At 41.6% G+C, this 24,511-nt stretch overlaps 3 protein-coding genes across 3 annotated transcripts; all 3 read left to right on the forward strand.

The window, feature by feature from the left end:
• Positions 1 to 1,127: 1,127 nt before the first annotated feature.
• Positions 1,128 to 5,289, forward strand: tnfaip6 (tumor necrosis factor, alpha-induced protein 6). The gene is made up of 6 exons (XM_079563182.1): positions 1,128 to 1,264; positions 1,988 to 2,125; positions 2,771 to 2,932; positions 4,329 to 4,557; positions 4,888 to 4,928; positions 5,117 to 5,289. The coding sequence occupies exons 1-6, from the start codon at positions 1,165 to 1,167 to the stop codon at positions 5,236 to 5,238; spliced, it is 792 nt and encodes a 263-aa protein (XP_079419308.1). The 5' UTR covers positions 1,128 to 1,164; the 3' UTR covers positions 5,239 to 5,289.
• Positions 5,290 to 6,759: 1,470 nt separating this feature from the next.
• On the forward strand, positions 6,760 to 19,748 carry rif1 (replication timing regulatory factor 1; the record flags this gene model as incomplete). Its single annotated transcript, XM_079562669.1, has 35 exons — positions 6,760 to 6,988; positions 7,676 to 7,803; positions 8,386 to 8,464; positions 8,543 to 8,639; positions 8,717 to 8,847; positions 8,928 to 9,022; positions 9,112 to 9,301; positions 9,392 to 9,484; positions 9,558 to 9,696; positions 9,769 to 9,920; positions 10,977 to 11,085; positions 11,172 to 11,351; positions 11,424 to 11,534; positions 11,622 to 11,684; positions 12,041 to 12,144; positions 12,216 to 12,302; positions 12,459 to 12,532; positions 12,611 to 12,791; positions 12,859 to 12,966; positions 13,061 to 13,210; positions 13,288 to 13,387; positions 13,466 to 13,755; positions 13,838 to 14,040; positions 14,121 to 14,214; positions 14,291 to 14,422; positions 14,534 to 14,676; positions 14,756 to 14,845; positions 14,939 to 14,999; positions 15,326 to 18,061; positions 18,127 to 18,261; positions 18,335 to 18,421; positions 18,513 to 18,628; positions 18,822 to 18,972; positions 19,046 to 19,175; positions 19,468 to 19,748. Exons 2-35 carry the CDS (start codon positions 7,697 to 7,699, stop codon positions 19,746 to 19,748), a joined length of 6,999 nt encoding a protein of 2,332 aa, XP_079418795.1. The 5' UTR covers positions 6,760 to 6,988; positions 7,676 to 7,696.
• Positions 19,749 to 20,602: 854 nt separating this feature from the next.
• LOC306967467 (uncharacterized protein) lies at positions 20,603 to 24,222 on the forward strand. The gene is made up of 14 exons (XM_079562519.1): positions 20,603 to 21,111; positions 21,526 to 21,611; positions 21,727 to 21,830; positions 21,910 to 21,951; positions 22,047 to 22,073; positions 22,159 to 22,230; positions 22,312 to 22,377; positions 22,456 to 22,482; positions 22,552 to 22,713; positions 22,797 to 22,874; positions 22,959 to 23,055; positions 23,342 to 23,448; positions 23,683 to 23,802; positions 23,908 to 24,222. Exons 2-9 carry the CDS (start codon positions 21,536 to 21,538, stop codon positions 22,675 to 22,677), a joined length of 540 nt encoding a protein of 179 aa, XP_079418645.1. The 5' UTR covers positions 20,603 to 21,111; positions 21,526 to 21,535; the 3' UTR covers positions 22,678 to 22,713; positions 22,797 to 22,874; positions 22,959 to 23,055; positions 23,342 to 23,448; positions 23,683 to 23,802; positions 23,908 to 24,222.
• Positions 24,223 to 24,511: the final 289 nt, after the last annotated feature.

Consider the following 24,511-nt stretch of genomic DNA (forward strand, 5'->3'; position numbering starts at 1 on the left):
ATTACTGTCAACACTACACCCAATGCTTCCCGCTCACTCCTGGTTCTTAAAAAATCCCTCTCAAAAACGTTGGGATATTTTTTACTCTTCTATGACTCGCAGACATGATCTCACTTGTTCTGTTTATGGTTTATGGTTTAATCATGATAGGCTACCACTCACTCCACCCTGCACACTCATAATGATTAAGATAACCAGACACTTAGTCCCACATACATAGTCAGAACTTTCCATGGAGTTTAAATGAGAAACCTGTGTCTGAAGACAATGTTGCTGCTGTGTATGGAACCAATTCATAAAATGTTTTACCCCGCAGCCCCTTCTCAATGTGTACAATCTGTTAGCTTGGTCAAAGAACTTGGATCGGTAATTTTCCTATTTCAGTCATTGTCACTTTGAAGGGCATAGCATTATATAGGCTACTACTAAAATGCACTGTACTGTCCTTCCTGACATTTGCATTTGTGTCTGTATACCATTACAGGGCAGCAGGGGATTTGAAACATCTGGAAAAGCCTTATTTTGCACTGTTCTGTGTTTTAGGAAATGCCAGTTCTCCTGTGGCCTGTGTTGCAACAAATCAGTGTGGCCTACAGCAGAGGTAAGACAAACAATACGCTGAAATTAAAAGCAAAGCTTTTGAAACTTTTCAATTTATTCTTCTCTTGGTATCAACAAATATTTCATCATGAGCTTCTCATATCCTTGCATAGAGGCCAAGATCTCTTTTATTTGGTCTGTTGCACAGTGCCAAAGTGTGGCTCGTGAGCCAGACATGGCCCTTGAAGAGATTTGTTTTGGCCCACGAAGAAATGCTGAGGTTTTTAGATAGATAGATCTTTATTGTCATTGTACAAGATGCAACTCTCATAAGCAGTGCTAGTTAAAATGATATATACTCATTCTAATAATATGATCAATGATTATCATGTCTGATGGGTAAAGGCATCAGTGTATCTACTTGTAAAAAACAAACAAAACTACTGGTTAAATAGAATGGTGTTTTGTCATGACCAGCCAATGTGGGGTTCTGTTCTTAACTTGTGCTGTAGAAACAGTAGTGAACCCCCTCCTCTCTCCTCCGTGGGAGGCTGCACTGGGCTGAGTATAAAACAGAGGAACTCTGACACATCTGCAGAGCACAGCTGTGGGCAGGACAGCACCATGAGGGTTTGGGCTCTGCTCTGGGCACTGGGGCTGCTGCTGAAGGAGGTACAGGCCTGGGGGTACCGTAACGGCGTATTTCATAACTCAATATGGCTGGGTGAGTTTTACTTTTAAGTACATTACTGTTCTCCAAAATATAAGATAATATTTAACAGACTGTTTGTTGTAAAAGCAAATTGTGTTGAGGTTCCTGTGGTCCATTTCTGCGCACACAGCAAAAATATTTACTCATTATGGTGGAATAGAGACTTTAATAGTCTACACGAGTCCAGCTTAGTCTTGTGCCAAACGGCATGTTTATGACCAGACTGAGTGCTGCCAGTAAACATGGGAAATGACTTCATCTCTCCAAGATACACAAAAGTGAACTGACGACAAACACCTGAACTCACTTTTTTTAATTACAATTTCGGCACTTTTCCATAAGAAGATAATGTACATTGACAAAACTTAATGTGTTATAGATTTCTTTCACCATAAATGTTCATAGACCTTAATTAGATTCGTCTGGACTTGCTTTTCACTTTCAAGGTTGTATTCGCCATCTAGAGTATCTCATTTGCATATTGGCACTGATCAATGCCCAGGCAACCTCTTTAATTCATCCAAGCGAGAGACCTCTACCTCTACCTCACATTGTCTTCCTGGTTGTACATGCGGCGCATACAGCTTGATACTTGAGCTGATCTATTTTACAGGGTAACATACAGAAAATGTTTTCCAAATGTTTGTGAGCATTCGTTAAATCCTTGCACATGTATTCTCTCTTTAGATTCTAAATACACGCTTAGGAACAGATCATATGTTTTGTACTTGACAGAGCAGGCAGCTGGAGTTTACCACCGGGAATCACGCAAAGGGAGATACCAGCTGACGTATAAAGAAGCCATCGCTGTCTGCAAATACGAGGGGGGCTCACTGGCCACTTATGACCAACTGGAAGCAGCGCGGCAGATAGGTCTGGGACCAATCTACTCCACAATGAACACACTATGCTCTGTACTATACAAATCACTTTATTTTTCCAATTGGATGGCAAAAAAAAAAGCTTCAAAAGATTTTCATTTTGAATACATTTCTCACTCATTCAAGTGCCTTTGTCAATTTTAAACTCAAAACATGATTTGGGGGAAGAACTTTTTTGCTGCAACAGAACTCAACTGGAGGAACAGTAGACATATTTCTATTTACTCCTGTTTTATTTCTTATATTGTTTCCTCCATAGTATTATGCTGTACACTTATAATAAGTCCAGGTGTGGAATGCTTTCAGGGAGAGTTTCCTGTGTTCAGGGTCAAAGGTCACTGTAAAACAAACTGTAAAACTCCTCACAAGTGCTTGGTGGTGCAACGCTACATCCCTAAATAGTCCGATTTAAAACACACTTTAACACGGCTATGCTGGTTACGCCATAGTTGCCAAGTCACCATTACTCATTTGACAATGGAATAGGCTGGTCTGCTAAGCCCACCAATGAGCAACTGAACAAAAAGAAGAAAAGTTCCAAACAGGTCTCTTTTACGGTGGTCCATTTGGGAAAATAACCATAATAAATCTTAAGTAATTTGTGCTTAAAGTAGCTAATCTTTCCCATTCTGTTCAGGTTTCCATGTGTGTTCGGCCGGGTGGTTTGGTAAAGGCCGGGTTGGTTATCCCATTGTCAAGGCTGGAGCACACTGTGGATTTGGGAAGATTGGAATCATCGACTATGGATACAGGCTGAACAAGAGCGAGAGGTGGGACGTGTACTGCTACAACCCTGATGGTGAGAACTAAATAAATGTAAAAATCTCCCTTAGTTTACAAGTGAAGCACTTTTAGTGTTATTACAAGAGGTTTCCAACGTGGGGGTCGGGGCCCCTCAGGGGGTTGCGAGATGTTTCCAAGACAATATTAAAAAATGTATAAAAATGCATTTAAGTATTAAGTAGTATGAAATCAAGCCTTATTTAATTTATTCTAAATACTATTATGCTTACAGTTGGTGGGGGAGCCCCAGCTTGAAAAGTTTGGGAACCCCTGTTATAGACAAACATTATGAAAGTGGACTACATTTAAAATTCTTAAAATCTTAAGAAAAAATAAAAACATAATTGTGGCATAATGTCCAAAGTTAAGTCCCGTTGGCGAGCACTAGACAGTAGTAAATGCTTAATTGCAATTGTATATAGTTTGTTTAGGACTTTCATGTTGATACAACACATCGTTAGCCACATAGCATAACTGCCTAAGTCACTTTGTATTGTTAAAATGGCAATCAGAGAAAAACAATGTGTTTCCTATAAAACGTCTTTTTACATGTTTTCCAGATTCAAAACAAAAATGAGTTAGGCATTTATGCTATGTGGCTAACGACATGTAAAGCTGTAACCTTAGTTCCTCTTATCTTGGACCAGCCTAAAATAAGACAAAAGGAAGGGAGTGGATAAGATACCTTTGAGAGCACCAGTGAAGGCACAGATGAATGATAACAAAGAGACAGGGTGGTCTCTAGAGACTTTTATAGCACACTCCACCTGCATGAGTCAGTGACGCCTCAGAGTGAGCTGAACATTTGCCGTGTCTAAAACAAAGCTACATTCAGTGGATCTCAGACGACCCTCTGGGTCTGAGGTAGACAGGAAGTCATTTTACAGGCGTAATTTACTCCTGTTGAGGAATACATTGATTTTATTGTGAGATAATAATAATATTATTTCAAGTTTTATTCTTATGTCAATGTCAAAATGAGTTGGCTTGATGCACTACATTATTTTAATCAATTATACTGTTCGTTTAAAATCTAATTAATGGGTTGGGGTTTTCCCATCTCTTGTAGAGAATTGAAGCAATAGTTACAGCTTTCCTGTTTACACATGAGGAATAACAGTTGCTCCCTGTTGGTCAGTTCTCTGTTAACACTATTGTCCTTTAATTTAGCATGTGTGTCTCATTTTGTTAAAAACAACAAACTCTTTTGTATGTTGAAACCAATCCTGAAGATTTCCAGTAAATCCAGTCCATAGCTCTCCCGCAGTTGACTCCTAACCAGGGGGCCTCTAATAAACAAGTCACATTCATTGATTTAAGCAACTTATGACATCATAGTGCATTTATCACCTCTGTTTGCCAAGCAACAAATAAATCAAATGATCTGGTCATACAAGTTTGTCTTATTGCAGCCAAAGAGTGTGGGGGTGTCCTGACAGAGCAGCAGAAGATCCTCCAGTCACCCGGTTTCCCCGAGGAGTACCAGGACGAACAGATCTGTTACTGGCACATTCGGGTCAGGCTGGGGCAGAGGGTCCACCTACATTTCTTGGAGTTTGACGTGGAGGACGACACAGACTGCCTGGCCGACTATCTTGAGGTCTACGACAGCTACGATGATGTAACTGGGTTTGTTGGCAGGTCAGTGATTCAATGACAAGACAACACTGAGACACGTATTGATTTTTCAAGAACTATTAAATACTACGTATAAATATATTATAAATCATATGCTGCTTTGACACAAGATCCACTCTGTAAAATTAATACTGTAAACAATGCCAACAATTTTATTCTGTAATTGGGTAAAATGTTATACAATATGACTTTGATATGGATGCGTTTTGTTCATATAATATAACAAAGGTTTTGAAAAGGGCATTTGGACAAGATGGTTTTGAACTAACAAACCAATAGGAAGAAGCAAAACATCAGAAAATGAGACAAAAATATGTATCTTCTTGCTTTCAGATTCTGTGGTGATTATCTACCATATGATATTATAAGCACAGGTGAGTTTTTACATCTGCATAGCATCCACACACACCAAGCGATGAACTACCCCATACCACCATCACATGCATCATTTGTTCATGTTTCTCTTACTTCACTCCACTTGACTTGGTTAATATTATTTAGCATGATCTGTCACAGCTCATAAATCTGGCCTATCAAACATAATGTTATTTTCTCTTGGCAGGAAATGTGATGACGCTCAAGTTTCTGTCCGATGCTTCAGTCACAGCAGGAGGTTTCCAGCTACAATACAAAGCTATAAATGCATCCTTGAGTTCACAGAATATTAAGGATTTATTAAACTAGAGATGGGCTGATCAGTGCAACCTCTTTAGCCTCAATACCGATGTGATACTTGACAAAAAAAAACAGTGCCTTCTCTTTAAGATGAACATAGCAAAACACAGCAAACCAGTTAATCTAAGAGGGCTCTGTATGATCCAATTACTTGTTGGGAAATTAAAATGCAAGCACCTAATCATAATATCACGAGGACCAAAATGTGATGCAGTATATTTTCCTGTCTTCCTGATCCAGAATTAGTTGTATTAGTAATGTTCTATTCTCTGTTGTATTTATGATGCAAATGTTAACCATGATTGTACAAAGATTAGGGCTGTAGGCCTAGGTTATCCATAATAAAGGAAATAATTGGAAAACATGTCATATTGCTTTTGTGTCAAATTGCTTCTCAGAATATTTTAAACTACTCTACAATAGCATGTGTGTGTAGTGATACAAGCTAACATATAAACTATAAGCTACACAGAAAGGTTTGTGACATTATGTATACAGTTATGTCTACCATATCTCTAAACATTAACACTACACAAGAAAACAAAAAACAAACCACTACTGTGGAAAAGAAGAACATAAGTGCTTTATTTGTCATTGCACAAGCATACAATGAAATAGTGTTCAGGCGTTAGTCTTGAGCTGCTGCGACTGAGCCGCTATGGGCCAACCTGACCCGTACGTTTTTGGAGGTAGGGGAAACTGTAGCGCCTGGAGGAAACCTGGCTGGCTGCCTTCAGTCTCCTCTGATCCTCTGAAACGGTGCAGCGCCTCCTGGGTTTGTCTCTTTTTTAGAGCGTGGTGTCCTGCACTGGTCAGCTCCTCCCTCCTCTTCTTCCGGTGCAGCTCCCTCCGCTCCCCAACAGTCTCTCACCATCTTCTGGGAAGAGCTTAGCAGTTGATCTGTTTTATTCTCCAGTGATCGTACAATTGCCGGAACAATAGAAGGCATGTGTGTCTTCGCTGTGAGTCTCGCCTGGATACCTCCTCGTTTGTCCCTTTTTTTGTTTCCTGTGACGCCTCTACAGGTGTAGGGGGCTCTTGGTGCCTCTTCAGTGATGATAATGTAGCCTACATGATAATACTCCTGTTTATCTCTAGTTATTTATTAGAAAAATATACACAAAAATGCTTACATGGAATCATTTATTGTTTATTAGTAAGCAGTAACAACAGACGGAACAATAGAAGAAAGGGTAGCACAATCAGGTACCATTATCAAAATGCACGAGCAAAAATAAAGCATTCTCAAAATACAATAAAGGGAAAAAACACGTGCACGTGAGCTCAGTGGATCAAATCATGGTTCAGAGAGTCAGTTCAACAGTTCATAGCCTGCTTGAGTCCAGGGGGATTTCACACAACTAAGAATAGAGTTTTATAGCTTTAGGTCCTTTCATACGTTCCAAGAATATCATCATTTGAGCAGTGAACTGTTTATTTATGACAACATGGGCCAGTGTTTTGTTCCTGCGCCTTTTAAGGCAAAGGGGGCGGTACCATGTTGACGCACCGCCGGGGTCAGAGGTACTTTTGTACGTCGGCGTGCTGCTTTGGCGCCAGTGGTTTCGCGGGGAATCAACAGTACGAGGCGCAACAGCACAAGAAAGCAGCAATAAGCACCCCCCCAAAGCTGCATTTCTCCAGCATCCAATATCCACCGTGAACTTACCCGCGCTGAAGTTGTGTCTCTTTCGGCTTTTGACGCAAGCAGCTAGGCGGCGGATGCTGCGTCGCATGTAGAAATCCCATATCATCTCCAGTAAGTAACATGCACAACACCGCAAACCTTCAGCGAAGTTTGTAAGTTGTTCGAAGATTTGGACAAATAATCACAAACCCAAAGAGGCCTTGCAGTAGGTGGTTTGGAAGTACACTTTAGTAGCTTTAGTGTCCGCTGGAGCCATGACATGGAGCTTGCTAACGCAGCTAGATTTAGGCAGTCAACACCATGCAGCTAATGTTAGTGCTATGTTCTTTATCAGACAGACACCATACACGAGGTAGATATATAACCTGGATACAGTGAAAGTCTGACAGTAACCGCAGAAAACCTGGACATCAGCATGTGGTGCAGTTTGTGTCGGTTTATGATCGCATTAGCTTGGGCCACACTTCATGCCCCCCATGTGATGGTCCCCTCTTTTCACTATCCCTGCCTCGTTTTACCTATTAACACAGATGTTGATCGACAGGATCAGGATCAACTATTTGTTAAATTCTCTACGCCATTTATGTTTGACAGTGTTTAGAGATGTTTACAAATAGTACGTTTACACAGCTGCATATGCATTGTCCAAATGTGGCTGGACACAGTGTGCATCATACACCAGCCTTACTATTGTTTGTGGAATGTAAATCTATGTTGTGGTGATGTTTTTGCTTTTCATTTCTAGTATCAATATGAGAGGTGCAAAGATGTTCTAATTTTTCTTTTTGTCTTGTTCAGGGGGTGAGGAGAGCAGTGATAATGATGGCAACAGTAGAACCTCTGAGCATATTCCTGCCTCTGCTGGAGTCTTTGGAGGACGGTGCTGCAGGACAGTCCGAGCAGATCGATGCCTACCTCACCATCAGGTATGATGCTAAATATTATCTGATAATGTTACAGAACAATGTGCCAAAACGTTGCAGCTGACTTGTTGGAGTGCTTTGTGGACTGACCTGTTGGCTCTCACCCGCTGTTCACACTCACTGCCCACCAATCACTCAAAACTCTGCACCTAAGCTGTTGGCTGAACGCATTCCCATGAACACACATATCAAGTAATGCGAGCCCTGTCAGTGCAGTGCCATACACAGTGGTAATTTCTCAAGTACAGTGAGATTGATGCCTGTGACCGGAAAGGAATACACACAGATGACAGCTTTACTGCAAAGACATGGGCAGCAGAGTTGATCCAATTTGTTTTGTCAGAAAAATGTTCCAAACATCATGCTCTGCAGCGTCCGTTAATTTGAAAAGTACAATTCAAGTAATTTCTTCAGACAAAAGGTATGAAACTAAAAGAAAGTTGATCTGAGGTTTATGGACTCTATATACAGCATCAGCCCAGAGTCCTTTGACCCAAATGCACCACTCTGATTGATAGCTGCTTCATGTTGACTTAAACAGTGCCTCTGAGATCACCTCTTTGGTTTTTTTGTTTGTTTTCTTAGTCGATTAAGTGGAGAGGACGGACAGGAGTTCCTCTCTGCAGTTGAAAAGCACTTTTCTCGTTTAGGCCAAACTATGCTGGTAAGCTCTACATTTTGAATAATTCTTTAATGCACCAAATATGTGGCAGATATTCATATGATTCATGTCTCACTGTAGACTCATATAACCAGTACAAATGTGGAGCTGAGCCAAGCTGCGCTTCAAGCTTTGGGCTTCTGTTTGTATCATACGAATGTTGTCTCAGGAGTCTCAGGTATTGGTGCTCAGATTGGATATTCCATTGTGAAAATGTATATGTTTGTGTAAATGTTGTTTGCTTTTTTATTCCAGACACTTTAGCTACAGACATTCTATCAGCACTTTGCTCTTTGGTGGTGAAGTCGACAGATAAGAATACATGCACTAGAGCATTATGGGTAATCGCCAAACAGAGTTTTCCTACACAAGTAGTAGAAGCAAAAGTAAGTTTCTTAAAAAAAATGCACACTTTTTTTTTTTTTTCATCCCGTTTTCCATGTATTGATGTTTCTTTCTTTTCTAGGTGCCTTCAGTATTAAGTGCGTTGGAAAGTGTGTGGAGCCGAGAGGACATCCAGTCAGTTGTGATGGAGCATGAAGCCCTAAATGTTGTGATCAGGTACATAGGGCCATAAATCTGTATGTAAATATCTTTATGTAGGTTGAGCCTGGGTTTGCAATCGATGGATTTTTCTTTTTTCTCTTCAGGCTGTTGAAGCAGGCTCCTCCACAGATGGGAGAGGGAGCGGTGCGGTGGGCTAAGCTTGTCATCCCACTGGTTGTTCACTCCGCCTCTAAAGTGCGTCTGAGAGCTGCGGCGGCTATGGAGATGGGCATGCCCCTTCTACTAGAGAAACAGACCGAAGTGGCTGCTATCATTGAACCACTGATGTCCTCCGTAAGTGCTGCATGTGGAAACTTTCATTTTCTTCCTTATTGTCCACAACAAGTGATAAATTCATATTATGAGTTTTTTATTTATTTACAGAAATTGATTCCAGAACTGCAGAAACTTTTTAAGACTAAGAATGAAGCTAATGTGCTCAAGCTGTGGCCTTTGTTTGTCAGATTACTTGGCAAGGTAAAGCATAAAAACAAACGGCTATTTTTTTTGTAATTGGGTACACATTTAAAATCACTTCTTTTGTTTATAGCTTTTACATAAAGGAGGTCCCTTCATCAACTCCCTGCTGCATTTGGAGGAGCTTGGTTTCCGTAGTTCATCTCCAAATATCAAGAAAATTGCCTTTATTGCGTGGAAGAGTCTGATAGACAACTTTGCTCTCAATCCAGGTGACACTTTGTTGAATCGAACACCATCACAACGGTTTCTGAGTTGTAATCTGTTGTTTTTCGTATTTGAAGAGATCTTGTGCAGCTCCAAACGAATGAAACTCCTGATGCAGCCCCTCTCGTCCATGCACGTCAGGACGGAGCCGTTACTCCTCACTAAAGTGGAAGTCTGGTGGTACCTTGCTGTTCAACTCGGTCCAAACCTTGCCCCGAACTTTGAACTGGTCAGTTTTGACTGTGTTACAATAACCTTTTTTGTACCTGACAGTTTTGATAGCCCGTTTTCCTGCAGTTCCTCAGAGTAGTCATGTTTTGCCTTGTCAGCTGATTTATAGTTTTGGGGCTGTTTTTCAACCAGTGTAGGTAGGACAGGATCCTCTGCAGTCAGTCTTCTTCAGTATAGCATCCCACGTGTGAGAAAGTAAAACAAGCCCCTTCATCCTGGTTAACTGTCCCGAGAGCAAGATTCTGAATATCAGTTGCCTCCATTATCCAGCGACGGTCTCTGTTGTCCTCTGTCCCGATGGTTTAGCTCCATCCCAGTCCATAATGTGGTTTTTCATTTTGCGATGATAAGAAACGGCAGATTGAAGTTGTTCTTGGTTCCACCGTTGCTTGATATATTAGGCAATTCAGAAACCTTCCTCCCTGGACTGTTAACCAGGATGAGTGGGCTTTTTTGCTTAGACACTGTATTGAAGTCGGACAGCAGATGTCCCCATCGTCCTACCTCCTCTTTCAAGCAGTGTCAAAAACTTTAAAACGGCTGACAAGACAATGTCACAGCAACATCACAGATCACTTTGAGGAAGACTGCAGTTGGAACTGTCAGGTATGGCAAAAAATCTGCACTGGTCTGATGAAAAGAAGTAGTAAAACATTAACACTAAAAGACTAAATTAACCTTTTTGGACGGTCTTTTCTTTGTATTGCACTGACCACTTGTTTGTGGGTTTGTCATACTGTGTAGATGGCATGGTTTGATGTCCCAAAAAATGTTGGATGAAAACTAACGCTTTCTTGAAAGTCTCCCTGCACTGTCAGTGCAGACTTTTCACTTGTAAACACTGCTTCAGTTTTTTACATATTCCCATCAGAAATAACTGATTTGAAAATATGACTAGTGAGGTTTGTGGTTCTATGGTTTGTGTAAGCAAGTCTGAAATGAAAGTGACTCCTTGTTTTTTTCTGGAGTTATCAAGCGTCTACAGTTATTGGCTTGCAGTTTTGTGGTTATGATCTTTACGGTGTGATGAATAATTTTGGGCCAATATTTGTAGGTTTCAGTTCCTCTGCTCCAAATCGCAATTGGCTGCGAGTCGTCTTCAGTTCCCGGCACGCCGTCTAGAGGTGGCATTCCAAACGGTGCACCCAGCACGCCCAAGACTGGTTTGTCTCCTTTATACAGAACTTTTAACAACAACCCCTGATCAATGGCTGATCAAACGTAAATACCGTTCCTGTCCCATTTGCAGCTGGTCCAGTGGGGTTTAACAGCCCAATGAACACTACGTGGATGAACCTAAACTCCAGCGTCAACTCTCAGTCCAGCTTTCCGTCCATCCAGCTGCTTGGCCTGGAGATGCTCCTGAACTACTTCATGGGCCCTGAGGTGGTGGCGTCTGCAGCAAAGAACAAGCTCGTTCTCAGCCTTGGTACGACCTACTACAGAAGGCTTTAACAATGTGAACTTGACATATTATTATTTGAATCTTCTTTTTCCCCAGAACCCCTAAAACACCCCTTCCTTTCCAGTGCTTCGTTTTTTACTAAACACGCTGCTGTGCTCATTACAAGTGTGAGAGATGGATTTATTGCTATCGGCAAAGATGCACCTGGTAAATGTTTAAATTCTTTCTTTCGTTTTACCAAAGTCTTTCCTCAATACATTAATGACCAACTATACTTTTTGTTTTCTTCAACAGAGCCTATGCTTACACTTTTATGGACAAATCTGGTTCGTTTTGTTAACTTCTCTATTGAATCTGGTAAGTTTTTCTGTTGAATTGTCTATTTACCGTTATACCCTGGATTGTGGCTGCTGCCGTCAGTGTAGGCTCTATGAGAATTGAGTTCTGCCTGGTTGCACCACATAGAGCATTCATATTGGGTCTAAGCTCGGTCTCTACGATGAAGACCTGGGACATCAAGTCTTCATCTAATCTCTGACCCACTTGCATTGTCATCAGTTTAAGTCTGAGTGTCCAGGTTTTTATGCCGTGGAACTTTGTGACGATGTAAAAAGTCTGAGGGGCCAGTCCCCAATGATGGAACTCTCAAATGTAAACTGGTTAATCATTTATTTAAGGCATTTGTAACATTTGTCCTTCCATCGTTTATCCAGGTGGTTCTAAAAAGGATCGGCAGGGCTGTGAAGTACTCACGCTCACTCTTCAGGCTCTTCAGGGTGTGATCATGTCAGAAGCTCTACCTCCAAATAGAGTGCTGGTAAATCGCGTTAACTGGCTTTTATGCATTTCGCTTTTTCGCCCTTACAACCCTTTCTTCCTTTCTGACAGTTTTTGATCGAGGCGACTGTCAAAGGCATTCCTCCAAGAGTCCTGGGCTCCGCCTCGTATCAAGTGGGGAAAATGGATGTTCTCAATGTGAGTATTAGAGAACTTAACTAACAGGGTCTGTTGATTTTAAACGATGTAAGACTAGATGCAGACAGATTCTTTTGTTTGCAAAGAATATTGAAGTCCCTGGCTAATTGCAGCTGTGTGTGTATTTGGGGATCTGATCTATCGTTTTTTTTACAGGGAACACCAGCACTGTTTCTCATTGAGCTCCTGTATGACAGTAGCATGTTGTCTGCCTATGTTGAGGACGAGAGGTGAGCTTTTTGATTGCATAACTTGTGATGAAGTGCTGATGCTGATCAGTCTATTAAAATCCATTGTCCCACTTGTAGGTTTGTTCCGTGCCTTCAGGCTCTTGTGAGCTGTGGCCTCTCGGGGCCGACTTCCCCTCTGGCTTTTGGAGAGGCAGTGTTGGGTGCCATCAAACGGAGCTCGGGGACCATTCAGAACAAAGAGCTGCTGTGGAAGATGTGGAGCGTCATCGTCAGCTCCTTGACTGAAACTCTCACACAGGTGATGTTTGGAAAATATCCATTTTATTTGTACATTTTGTTCAGTTACTAAACTCTGTGTTTTGCAGTCTAATGAGGTCAACCAAGGCGATGCTTTGGAGCACAACTTCAGCGCTATGTATTCTGCTCTGATGTTTCCAATTACTCACCTGCTACATGGCACAACCCTCCAACAGGTTTGTGTGTTTGTCGGGGGGGAAAGACGCCCATGTAAACTGTATTTAATTATTTACAATAATTTATTTACAGTTGTTATCATATTATTTTTAGGCTTCACAGAAGTCGATGTTGTCTACTTGGTCCAAGCTGTACACGGTGTTTGCTCGCTGCGCTGCTCTGGTGGTCACTGCTGAAGAGAACATCTGCTGTGAGGAACTCTGTACCAAGATGGCTCCTGTACTGGACAAAGACCGCCTTAAGGTAAATGTGACACCATTCTCATTGGAGAAAAATAACTTGAATAACCAAAATAAAGTGCATCTTCTTCCTCGTGTCAGGCACCTTCAACATTAAATGCTGTTGCCAGTATTCTCCATGTAATAGTTGAAAGTGTGGACTTCTCTCCCTACACTCCTCATTTTCAGCAGAAGATTAAGTGTAAGGCTTAACTTCGATTATAGTTCATCAATTTGCATTTCTTTTTTTTTATTTTGACTGATTGCTTTGCTTGTTCAGCTCCTCACACTCCAGTGAACTGGATGAAGAAGAGGAACAAGGTTTTGGGTAACCTGTCCACGTTCCAGTCTCTGGTGGTGCAGTGTCTCGATGTGCTTTTAGACAAATGTGATGGTTCGGCTGAGGCCACAGGAGCAACACTGGTGTCCATCCTGTCCACTCTCTTCACTAACCTGGTCTTGGCCAATCCAGTGCAAGAACTGCTCACTGCCGTCATCAGGCCCCTCACTCTGCTCTACAAACAAGCAGCCACTGACCCAGCCACGTTCACCTCACAGTTTGGGACAAAAGTAGGTGTTTTCCATGCAATAACCTACATACTGCATTACATGAAATTGACACTATTCAACACATGCTTTTTCTACTGTTCAGTTGGAGAAGCTTCTCTCTGAAATCCTGAGCTGCCTACAGTCCCGGTCCACTCTGGCCTATGACACTGAGCTGCTGGAAAGGCTGTCCCCATTGCTGTTTGTGCTCTTCCCGCACAAAAACAAACATCTCCGAACCACAGTCACTCAGTTCTGGAACGCAACCTTTGCAAACTCCGTCAGCCTCGCGTATCCAGAGGAGCTGAGGTGAGCACATGTGGTAATGTTTTACAAGTTGGATGGGAGGTGATTATGTCTGAAATTGTTTATATTTCTGCTTTTTGCAGGCCCATTCTGAACCAAGTGAAGCAGAAAACGCCCATCATTCTCCCTGGCTTTGAGGTGACCAGTGTCCCTGATGAACTCAGTGGACAGGATTCAGTAAGTTATCAATACATTGAATTTAATTTTAACATTACATCAACATGTGGTGCTCATCTCTTTATTTTTGCTTTAGTCTGAATGCTCTCAGTTGGAAACAAAACTCAGTGGGATTCCCATCTCCTCTGTGGGAAAGAGGGATTCACTGCTGGGGAAGACGCCCGAGTCAAAAGATCGAACATCCATTAAGATATCAAAACTAGTTTCAGTGAGTGTTAAGCAATTTCACAAATATGTAGTAAATATAGTACAATTTTAATCTGCAGATGACATGCATGTCTGTCCATCTCTAATAATTATCCTCTTGTTGTCTCATCAGACAAAGCTGGACTTTGGTTCTCCAAAACCTCCTCGGAGAGAGGCTCTGGAGGATGAGGCCTCTGTGGACTTTGTGTTCATCCCTCCAGAGACAAAGGAACGGGTTTTGACAGAGCATCAAAAAGAGGTCAAGCGAACTAAAAGGTCTGTTTCTTTCTGCCTATTCCATCATTTTTGGGCCTAGTGTTTCATTGTTTGTTGTTTTGTTTGTTTTTTTATCCAGGGTGGACATACCTGCCATGTACAACAATCTTGATGCGTCATTGGACACCACAGTTTTCTCACAGTACACACAGAGCCAGGAGGATTCTGTGTAAGCTGATGCCTCTTGTTTTAAGGCTCCATTTTTTATTTATTTAAACCCTTTAAACATCATTTGATTTACCCTAATATTGTTTATCCGCAGGGAACCATTGGCAACAGAACAAAAGGGTGACGTTACCAGAGAAGAGGAGGCCTCTGGCAAGGTATTATTAAAAAAACACAAAGACTTGGATCTTGTTGTGTGGCAGGGATTTTATGCAACTTTAATACCGAACTTGCATATAAAAAGGGCTGATTTGTCAACATTTGATCAAAAGGAAAAGGTTATATTATATTTTGGTAATGTTTATTGTTAATGATGGAAGTGAAAGGTCAAATAAGTATTTCTGAGCCAGGTCCAGCTGTTTAATAGCTCCAGCATGCAGTGGGTCAAACTAAATGGGGCACTAATCACACAGGGGAATTGGGTATTTTCCAAGAATTTCCTGTATTAGTCGCTCATGGTGGTTTTCTTGCACGTGTCTTGTAGGTTTCTACAGCTGAACAAACCAATGGAGCAACAGAAGTTGTGGCAATGGAAACCCAAGACTTTGCCAGTCCAAAAACGGAACAAGAAGCTCAGAAATCTTCTGATAATAACGTGCAGGATGTGATTGTACCAGAGTCCACAGATGTGTCTATGGAGGAGGAAGCCCAGAATGAAGAATCAAATCCCCAAGCTAAAGACAGCCCAAATATGTCCTCAGATCTGTTATCGGAAACACCACAGAAAAGCAGGCGACAGCCTTTTATCACTCTGGAGAAATATACGGATAGCAAACCATCGAGCCCCAGCAGTGCATTCACAGGACTGTTGGCTAAAACATCAGATAGCCAAAAGATTTCCCCACAAAACTCACATGCTGAGAAAGTAAAGACCTCCTTTGATTGTACACCAGAATCCCCTCGCCTGCCGAAAGATGGGAGAGAAATTAAAGGAGTCAAACTAACTGACCGACTTCCCAGTGACACAACAGAGGACGAGGACATGATCCCAGACACGCAAACACAACTGGAGGACAAATCCTCAAAACTAGAGGAATCCGACGGTGACTCGCAATCATCCTTGTCATCTCCAGGTGAACTAAGGCGATCTGGTCGACAACGGATCAGGCCTCTGCTGCCTGGAGAGGACCCCAAGGAACGCGATGAGAAATTTGCACAACTCAAAAGGAAGCGCTTTGTTGAAGACATGAAGGATGATTCCCAAAAGTGTAGCCCTGTCCAAGTTAAACCTAACACAAGAAGCAAATCTGTGGAGGAGGATGGTACTAAAGATAAACTGACAATGAAATCTCAAAGGGAAAAGGACCTCAGTCAGACTGGCTCAGGGAGAAGAAAAGTTAAACTATTCAGCGGTTCCCAGGACTTTATGGATAAACCTGACAGAAGAAAAAGTTCACGAGAGTCTAGCCAAACAGACTTGGATTCACAATCTGAAAATGAAAGCCAGTCATTGGGAAGATCTCTCCGCAAAAGTAAACCAACACTGGAGGTTAAGGCAGAGGATAGAAGAAAGAAAAAGGAAGAAGCAACAGAAGTTGTTACAAGTACTAATGAGACCGAAAGAAGAGAATGTTACAACGTAGGCAAAGCATCACCTGAGACTCGGGCAGTGATTGTACTGAAGAAAATGGACGGCATCGAATTAAGTTCCAATGCCACATCTGACAGTTTGGTGGTTCACAAAGTTGTCCTCACGAAAGAGGGTGAAATATATTCTCCATCTGACAGCCCGGCAAATAACAATGAACTAAGTCAAAAAGATTCACCTATAGCTACTTCTGAGCCGGTACAAGGAAATTCTCAAAGTAAAATGAGCACAAATGAGTCGCAAGATGAAGAGGCTGAAGAACTTTGCCAAGATGATTCGCAGTTGAGTGCTTCTGACAGCCAAACTCGCCGGAGGTCTACAAGGAGCAAGGCTTTAGCCGATTCTGCCGAGGATCAAGGAAAACATTCAAAGACCAATGTAAGGACAAGGAGGAGCAAGGTACAAGAAGATCCCCCCAAATCAAGCAGCTCCACTCCAGATAATTCACTGTCAAAAGACAATTTGCAGTCACTGGACACCGATTCATCCCAAGGCAAGAGCAAGAGGTACTCTCGGAGGTCCTCTTTATTGCCAGACCAAAAAGAGTCACAAAGTTTAGAAAAATCTGAAAGTTCTCCAATACCTAAAAGGAAAGGAAGGGGATCTAGACTCCTGGCCGGCCTTAGTCCATTAACATTTGTATCTCAAGAAGATGCAAGTGGCGATAAAGATTCGAAAGCTAGTCAAGAGGTACCTCAGGCTGATTCCCAAAAAGCTGAATTGGAAAGTTCAGAGGACACTCAGAAAAATCTGGAATCAGAAGAGAAGATTAGCAGTGAACCAAATCTAAAAGAGTCTGAAACGGGAGTTTCAGATGCAGATGCTGTTCATGACATCCTTGAGGTTGAACCAAAGCAAGATTCACCTCACAAGATTCAGGAACAGACAGTGGACTCTGAAGGTGCAAATGTAGCTTTAAGCCCACCACAAGGTGATGTCGAAATGGTTGAAGACATTGCTTCAATAGAAACAGAGGAACAAAGCCAAGAGAAAACAGAATTACCGACTGACAGTGTCCTACCACAATCTCCTGAAAAAGATACAAAGATTTCTCAATCTTTTGAGTGCGCAGAGGCCACGACTGAGGTTATAGATACGACTGATCAAAACCAAGCAATTGTATATGAGAAACTTGGCGATACTGAAGCTGAGATTGTAGCACAAGACAATGATTCTAGCGCTAAACCGTTGGAGATGCCCGCTGAACTCGCTGTGGATGAAGTGTCAAAGGAGGTGGAGCCCAAAACAACTGAAGGGTCACAGAACCAACCCATAGAGGTCAGTGACGGCGTTACACCCATTCAGGACAGCTGCGAGGACAACACCCCAGTCATAGAAACTGTGGAAAAGGCAGAGGAGCCTGTGGAGGAGCAGTCAGAGGGGCCTAAAACAATAGAGAAGGCAGATACTGCAGTGGAAGTTTCTATTGTGAATGCAGCTGGTGACAATGGGTTACCAGACTCCCCACTGAAGCAAAAGGACTTGGATGGAGTCACGGGACCAGAGGTTGAACAGAGCCCGACCGGCGGGACTAAAGGGACATGGTCGCCTTCGGCATCTCCATCCACCAGCATTTTGAAGAAGGGCCAGAAGAGGGCTCTAGAGGTGGACACTCCCTCACCTCTGGTCAAGGTAAGGTAATTTTGTGATATTGCAATACTTACGTACGATTAAAACTAACAATTGTTTTCTACTAGTCAAGAAGAGTGTCGTTTGCCAATCCAATCCAGCATCAGGAACTGGCGGATGATATTGATCGCTGCAGCCCTGCTCTGAGGACCAGCTCCCCTAGAAGAACCAAGATGGGCATAGGCAGCATCTCACAGCCGAAGGTAAATGCAGCGCTTTTGTTCACTGGAAAACAAATGTCATGTCTATTACTCATCTTAAAGCCTGTTTTTTTAGTTTGTCACTACACCTACAAAAGGCTTAAGCACCTTGAGTCCCAGGAATCTGAATAGTCCAGGCTACAAGAGTTCAAAGAAATGCCTGGTATTGTACATCCTTTAACCAGTAGCATTTGTTTGTACTTTCATCATCTCATCATCACAAACCTAATGGCATATTATTTCCCCCCCGCCAGATCTCTGAAATGGGTCAAGAGCCTCGTCCTTTGTCTAAAGACTGTATCTATCCTGCTCTAGTGGGTTGCACTGCTCCTGTGGAGGCTGTGCTGCCTCAGATTGCCTCAACCATGTGGTGAGTGCAAATATCTATTTCAGGACAAATACTTTTTTCTTACATCTTATTTAGGCAATTTATACTATTCACAAGTTTTGTAATAATAACTCTACTTAACTCCTGAACAAGTGCCCAGAGAAAACTCAAATAAAACGCAATAACTCAATATTACTTATAATATAACGACCATGTAACATTACATTTTCCACAGGTCTCGGGGGTTTGGACAGATAGTTCGAGCCAGAAATATCAAAACTGTTGGTGACCTCAGCGCCCTTACTCCGACTGAGGTCAAGGTTCTGCCAATTCGTTCCCCAAAGATTTCCAATGTGAAGAAGGCTCTGAGGATCTACGAACAACAGGTATGCGAATTAATGTTAAGATAATTATTACTGTTACTTCTGTTCCATGTCTGAAAAAACATTTGTTTTGTAGCGTAAAGGCAAAGGTGGAGACGAGTTGAAAGGTTTTGATGAGACTGAGCTGATGACCTCTGAAGTGGACGAGATCAGTGCTCCACAAAACCAGGAGGAAGACACAAAAACTTCAGCTGCAGAAACTTTAGGTTTGTTAGAGAAAATATCGACCATGAGTGTAAATACCACTGAATTCTGGTTCTGAAACTGGAATTTATTTTGTCTTTTTATCCATACAAATTGGAGGTGAAGATTTGGAGGTTGAACCAGTCTTCTGTAAAATGGACAATAAATGGAATTTACTAGAAACCTTTTATGAATGTTCAAAAATAAATGTTATGGTGTTTAGATAGTCATTTTATTTAATGATCAACACAATTGAAGCAGTTGAAACATGTCTAAAACATTTTGAACCAACTGTGTGTATCTTTCTTCTTCTAGCCACAAAGCTGGAGTTCGATGGCACCCCGGCTGAGGAAAAGATGGCGCGGGAGCCCTCAGGAGCTACCGAGCTGACCTCCGATCACCAAGCGCCCGGAGACCCCGTCCCGAGTGCAGGCCTGGTGTCTCAGGTGGAGTCCCTTCACTGCCGGATGAGCCCAGGAGAACTGAGCCACTGTTCCCCTCAGCAGCTGCTCCACTTGCACCATCAGCTGGGAGACATGATGAAGGCTGTGACTGTGGAGATGCACTCGCGCCTCTCGAAAACCAGCCAACCATAATTGAACTGATTCTTAAGAGGTTTTATTATTGAGAATCGCCGCTTGTCCTCTCATCTGAGGATTTGTTGCCTGAAAACTCCAACATTTGAACAGTTGTACAATTATTTTACCTAATGATGTGTCCTACAATTTTTGCATTTTTTCCTCCCTCTTTTTAAACCTTTTGTTTTTAATGGATTTTAATTTGGCTTGAGTAACATTGAAATTGAAGCACAGCCAGATGTATTGGATGAATGTTTTATTGCTTGTATGAACAGTGGGCATTTTAGCCCAATAAACTGATGTTGAATAAATGATAACTCCTTGTAACCTGCTAATGTACATACTTCCTTCACCTACTCCATCCTGTATGTTAACAAGTCAGCTGTCTACACTTTGTACATAATGTAAATGGTGTTCTTTGTAAACTCTCCAATGTCCTCACATGTTTTATTGTCTTTTGTAGACATGCTGCACTTCAATATTTTAAAAATATTTCAATAAAACACAATTACCTAACTGCCTTTTAATCATGTAGTCTGTTTCCGGCATGAGACCTTAATTTCCCATTGGTCATGGTTTAATTTCAGTATTGTATAAGGAAATGAAAGGTCTGTAAAGTTTCAGAACCTACTGTCATTTTATTTCTATATTAAATTGTCTTCCACTTAAATGCAATGGTTCACACATTAGGTCCATGAATTAGGAAATAAAAAGTCACTAATCTTAACTATACCTCAAAGCTGAATAGCTATTAATGATCATTGACATGGTTCAATTTGCTACTGTGTTTTTCTTCACTTTGTAAAATCCTGTTTTTTACTGGCTGCTGTAGCAAATCTCTCTACTTACAGTAATTAAAACTGAAAGCACTCTGGTTGTGCTGGGTCCCACAGTGATGTCCCATCCAGATCAGTGTAGTGTGGAAAAGCTGAGAGATCTATATTTCTGGTAGTATTGATCACCTTTCTTTGGTCGGATGCAGGTCTTGGGAGTAAACAGATGAAGACTAGTTACTTGTTGCTGCAAACCCATTTTATTGAATGCTCATTTGGCCGGTGGTGTGGATCTTGGACGTTTGCCTGTATTTTAATGGAAGTACAGTAAAAAGTGTATTACTTGACTTGTCCCACTGTCTGCTTTCTGTCCAGCACTGTGCTTCTGTTTGGCTCAGTGTGTGTGAAGGTAATTATCTGATTATTTCTGCAGAGAGCTGCCAGCTGCTGTGCTGCATTTCCACAGCCCGTAGAGATAAGTTAATGTTAGCGGAGTGTGCAAGGCCAGCAGATTGGACCGAGCTGCTCTTCTGGAGAATGACCAGGGACCAGCGGCAGGAGCACCACTGCGGGACGGTCTGAACGGTGCTCTGGAAGGGACAACTGTGGTAAGATTTTTTTTTCTTTAAGCATACAGTATGTAATGCTACCTTCATATGTCCTGTTTAATTCATCTGCAGGGGTAATACTGTATGCCAATATTGTGTGCTCAGATGTCCAATTTGTATTTGTTCTTTTGTGCTTGCTGTTGATACAGTAGAAGCTATAGCCTTGAAGATTATTGATCTATTTACAATAGATGCAGATTTGTTGATCAGAGCATGATCTACAATGTGTAATAATTAGAAATCAGTACAGTTGCATCTACAGTAGTTACAATTTCTCTCATTCTGACTAGTCAGGCTTAAGTGGCTTTTGCATAAATATAGTGTTTACACGAGAAAACCAAAACACAACCTTTACATTATTATACATTAGTTCTACACCTACTTTTAGTATATCTTTTATCCTGTGTTTTCAAGTGGAGGAGAAATGTTCACTGAGCTGGTTGTGGGCTGGACTATAGCGCTGTGCTGTCCTCATTTGGCTGCAGCCTCTGTCACACACAGTGAGTACAACTGTAAATCATGGACTGTATAGTAGCACGCTCAAGCACCACCGTAAACTAACAGCTGATTTGTTGAGGTCAGCACAGCTTTCACCCATATTTCTTTGTTTCGTAGGATTTCCATTGAGCCGATGGTCTCCACAGAGATGCAAGATCTTCATCCCACCTCCAGCTCCTCCTCCCATGTTCCCCTCCATCCAACGAAAAGAAGAGCTTCTAGTAAAACACTTTTACATTCTTTATATGCAATATTATTATTATGTAGTTACATAACATAATAGTATATCCTTCCCCCCAGGTTGACATAACCCAACAAATCACAGGGGTGAAAGGAGAAAAGGTATGCAATGTAGCATCAGTGTTTACTGCTGTTCATAGCAGGTCTGTAATTGAAGTAGTACATGAACATATAATGTAAGTTACTTATGTTCCCAGGGCTGCAGAGGAGTGAGAGGGCCCAAGGTGCAGTGAGATGCATGCAACGTGCAAAATGTCAGGGTCATTCACTGTTTATTCACTTTGTTCAATGCCATGGCTTTGTTTTCAGGGAGACCCAGGTGTTCCGGGTCCAAAAGGGGAGCCAGGACCACAAGGATCAATGGGGAAGATGGGCCCCGAGGTCATACCACATCAGAATTTGTTTTACCACACTTGTCTATACAAACAATCTGCAATGTTTTAATGTGATTCATCTATACAGGGAGACAAAGGTGAGAGAGGATGGAGGGGTCTCTACGGGGATATAGGGGCACCTGGCATGATAAAGGTATGAGCGAACATGGTGCTTTCAGTCTTTGCAACATACAGTGAACATTTCACAAACACAAACTGTTCTTTTTGACAGGGCAGTAAGGGGCGTAAGGGACTAAAGGTAATTGGCAAGACTGCATTCAAGATCCATAAACCAGCCTGATTTGTATCTTCTTAATGAATGTTTTAGGGTCAAGTGGGAGCTAAAGGTTACAGAGGTCCAGCAGGAGAAAAAGCAAGTTCAATCCGAGTTGTTATTAGTTTATATTTTCATTTAGTTGAGCAGCGTTTAGTTTGTATGTGTGTGTCTCGGTAGGGGGTGAGAGGAAGGACTGGGAGGCCTGGAGAGAAGGTAGCCATCAGAAAACAAAGCTTTCATAATTCTCATAGTCAAATACACACACGGCTTTGGTGTTTGATTGTACATTGTTTTAGGGAGATCCAGGTCTGAAAGGAGATGTCCTCAGAGGAGATCCGGGTCCCAGAGGAGAGAACGGCAACAGAGGAGCGGTGGTACATTGACTTATTTAAACTTTGTATTCTCTTACATCTCTATGAAAAACACACAAACAAACCAGAACATTTAACTTTTTGTAGGGGCCTAAAGGATCTCGGGGAACTTCAGGGAAGGCAGGGCACACTGGTCCAGCAGGGCTTCATGGTCAACCAGGAGTCTCAGGAAATCCCGGTCAAGGTTTGTGCATGACAACAAGTTGTATGAAATACTGTAATGTCTGTAAAATTCCCGCTTGTGTAAGCCATGTGTTGGATGTTAGGAAGCAACAAACAAAATGTTGGGTTGAAATTCAAACTTTGTGTTTTCCATTTAGATGAAGAATTTTTGAAATATCCAAAAGCACTGATAATATGTCCATCTGATCATTTTATCATTTTATCACTGTATAATATGAACAACTGGAAACATTTGAAACATGTGGAACAAAACATGGCAAAGTGAAAAAAAATGTTTTGTGTGGAAGTGTACGTTCTGCCAGGACTTCAGGGAGATCCTGGAGAGCAAGGTCCTGCAGCCCAGTGCAATTGTTCAAATTTAGAGAACCTGAGAGAGAACAACCGAGTGTACAATGTGAGTATCGTATATAATTTACTCCCATCATATTATTTTGATTTACAGTTACATTGAACGGCATTTTTACTGTTGTTATTTTTATTTGTTTCACCCAGCTTAAAATACAGTACTTATTATTGGGGTAACGAGATACATCTAATTTATGATATTTGCTAAACAGCTCCATCTAGTGGGCTGCAGTGAACCAACAAAATTATTGTATTTCATCATGTCAGAACTTCTTTTCTGTAGATTTTTGTGGCCGATGGAGAGAAGCAGATGAGGAGGCTGCGGGCAGAGAACGTGATGGTGCTAAGAACAGACAGAAAGTCACTTTACATTTACAGCAGCTCACAGTGGATCAATGTTTTGGTAAAAACAGCAACAGTTAGCCATGCTTATATTGAAGTATTACGTTTGTATTTACTAATATGTGATTTTTCATTGTGTTTTCTGCGATGGGGATCTATGAACCAGGAGGACACAAGAAACTGAAGTCAAACCACCCGCTGTAGAAATCTAAAGCTGCCCTTTCAGCATTACCTGACTTAAGTGCCTTTGAGCAAGACACTTGTGCAACCTGTGCACTGAAATGGTCAAAATATCAAACACTAATTTGAACTGAACCAGTCCCTTTAATTAAATACACAAAGTACATTTTGCTGCAATAATGTCTTATTTGTGCAGGTTTTATCTGAAACACATAATCTGTGCATGTTTTAGAGAGAATTCAAACTACTGTATGTCACTGACTGAGTCATAGGGATCACTCCCAATGTTAATGCATCCCTTTATCCTGCTACAGAGAATCAATAAACATATTTTTTCTCCCACAAAGACGTCTGACCTTTGAAATATATATTTACTCTATTATTTCACCTAGGGCTGCTCGATTATTGAAAAAATAATAATCAAGATTTATTTTAGTCATAATTGAAATCACGACTGTTCAAACGATTATTTGTAGCCTTTAAAAAAAGTGATTTTGTGTTTTCTGAACAGTCGTAGAAGTAATGATTTCAAGTATGCCTTGATTGAGGAGAGGTCTCTGTTTCACACCTGCCCCCTGCTGGCCAGCCCG

This window comes from Gobius niger (assembly GCF_951799975.1).
Source record: "Gobius niger genome assembly, chromosome: 9".
Classification (NCBI taxonomy): domain Eukaryota; kingdom Metazoa; phylum Chordata; class Actinopteri; order Gobiiformes; family Gobiidae; genus Gobius; species Gobius niger.

Bases quoted from the DNA above. Each gene is read 5' to 3' on its own strand.
- tnfaip6 (XM_079563182.1), top strand. From the start codon at position 1,165: ATGAGGGTTTGGGCTCTGCTCTGGGCACTGGGGCTGCTGCTGAAGGAG. The intron at 2,126-2,770 runs GTCTGGGACCAA...CATTCTGTTCAG, and splicing joins GGAAGCAGCGCGGCAGATAG to GTTTCCATGTGTGTTCGGCC. The intron at 4,929-5,116 runs GTGAGTTTTTAC...TTCTCTTGGCAG, and splicing joins ATATGATATTATAAGCACAG to GAAATGTGATGACGCTCAAG.
- LOC306967467 (XM_079562519.1), top strand. From the start codon at position 21,536: ATGTTCACTGAGCTGGTTGTGGGCTGGACTATAGCGCTGTGCTGTCCT. The intron at 21,612-21,726 runs GTGAGTACAACT...TTTGTTTCGTAG, and splicing joins TGCAGCCTCTGTCACACACA to GATTTCCATTGAGCCGATGG. The intron at 22,378-22,455 runs GTATGAGCGAAC...TCTTTTTGACAG, and splicing joins GGGCACCTGGCATGATAAAG to GGCAGTAAGGGGCGTAAGGG.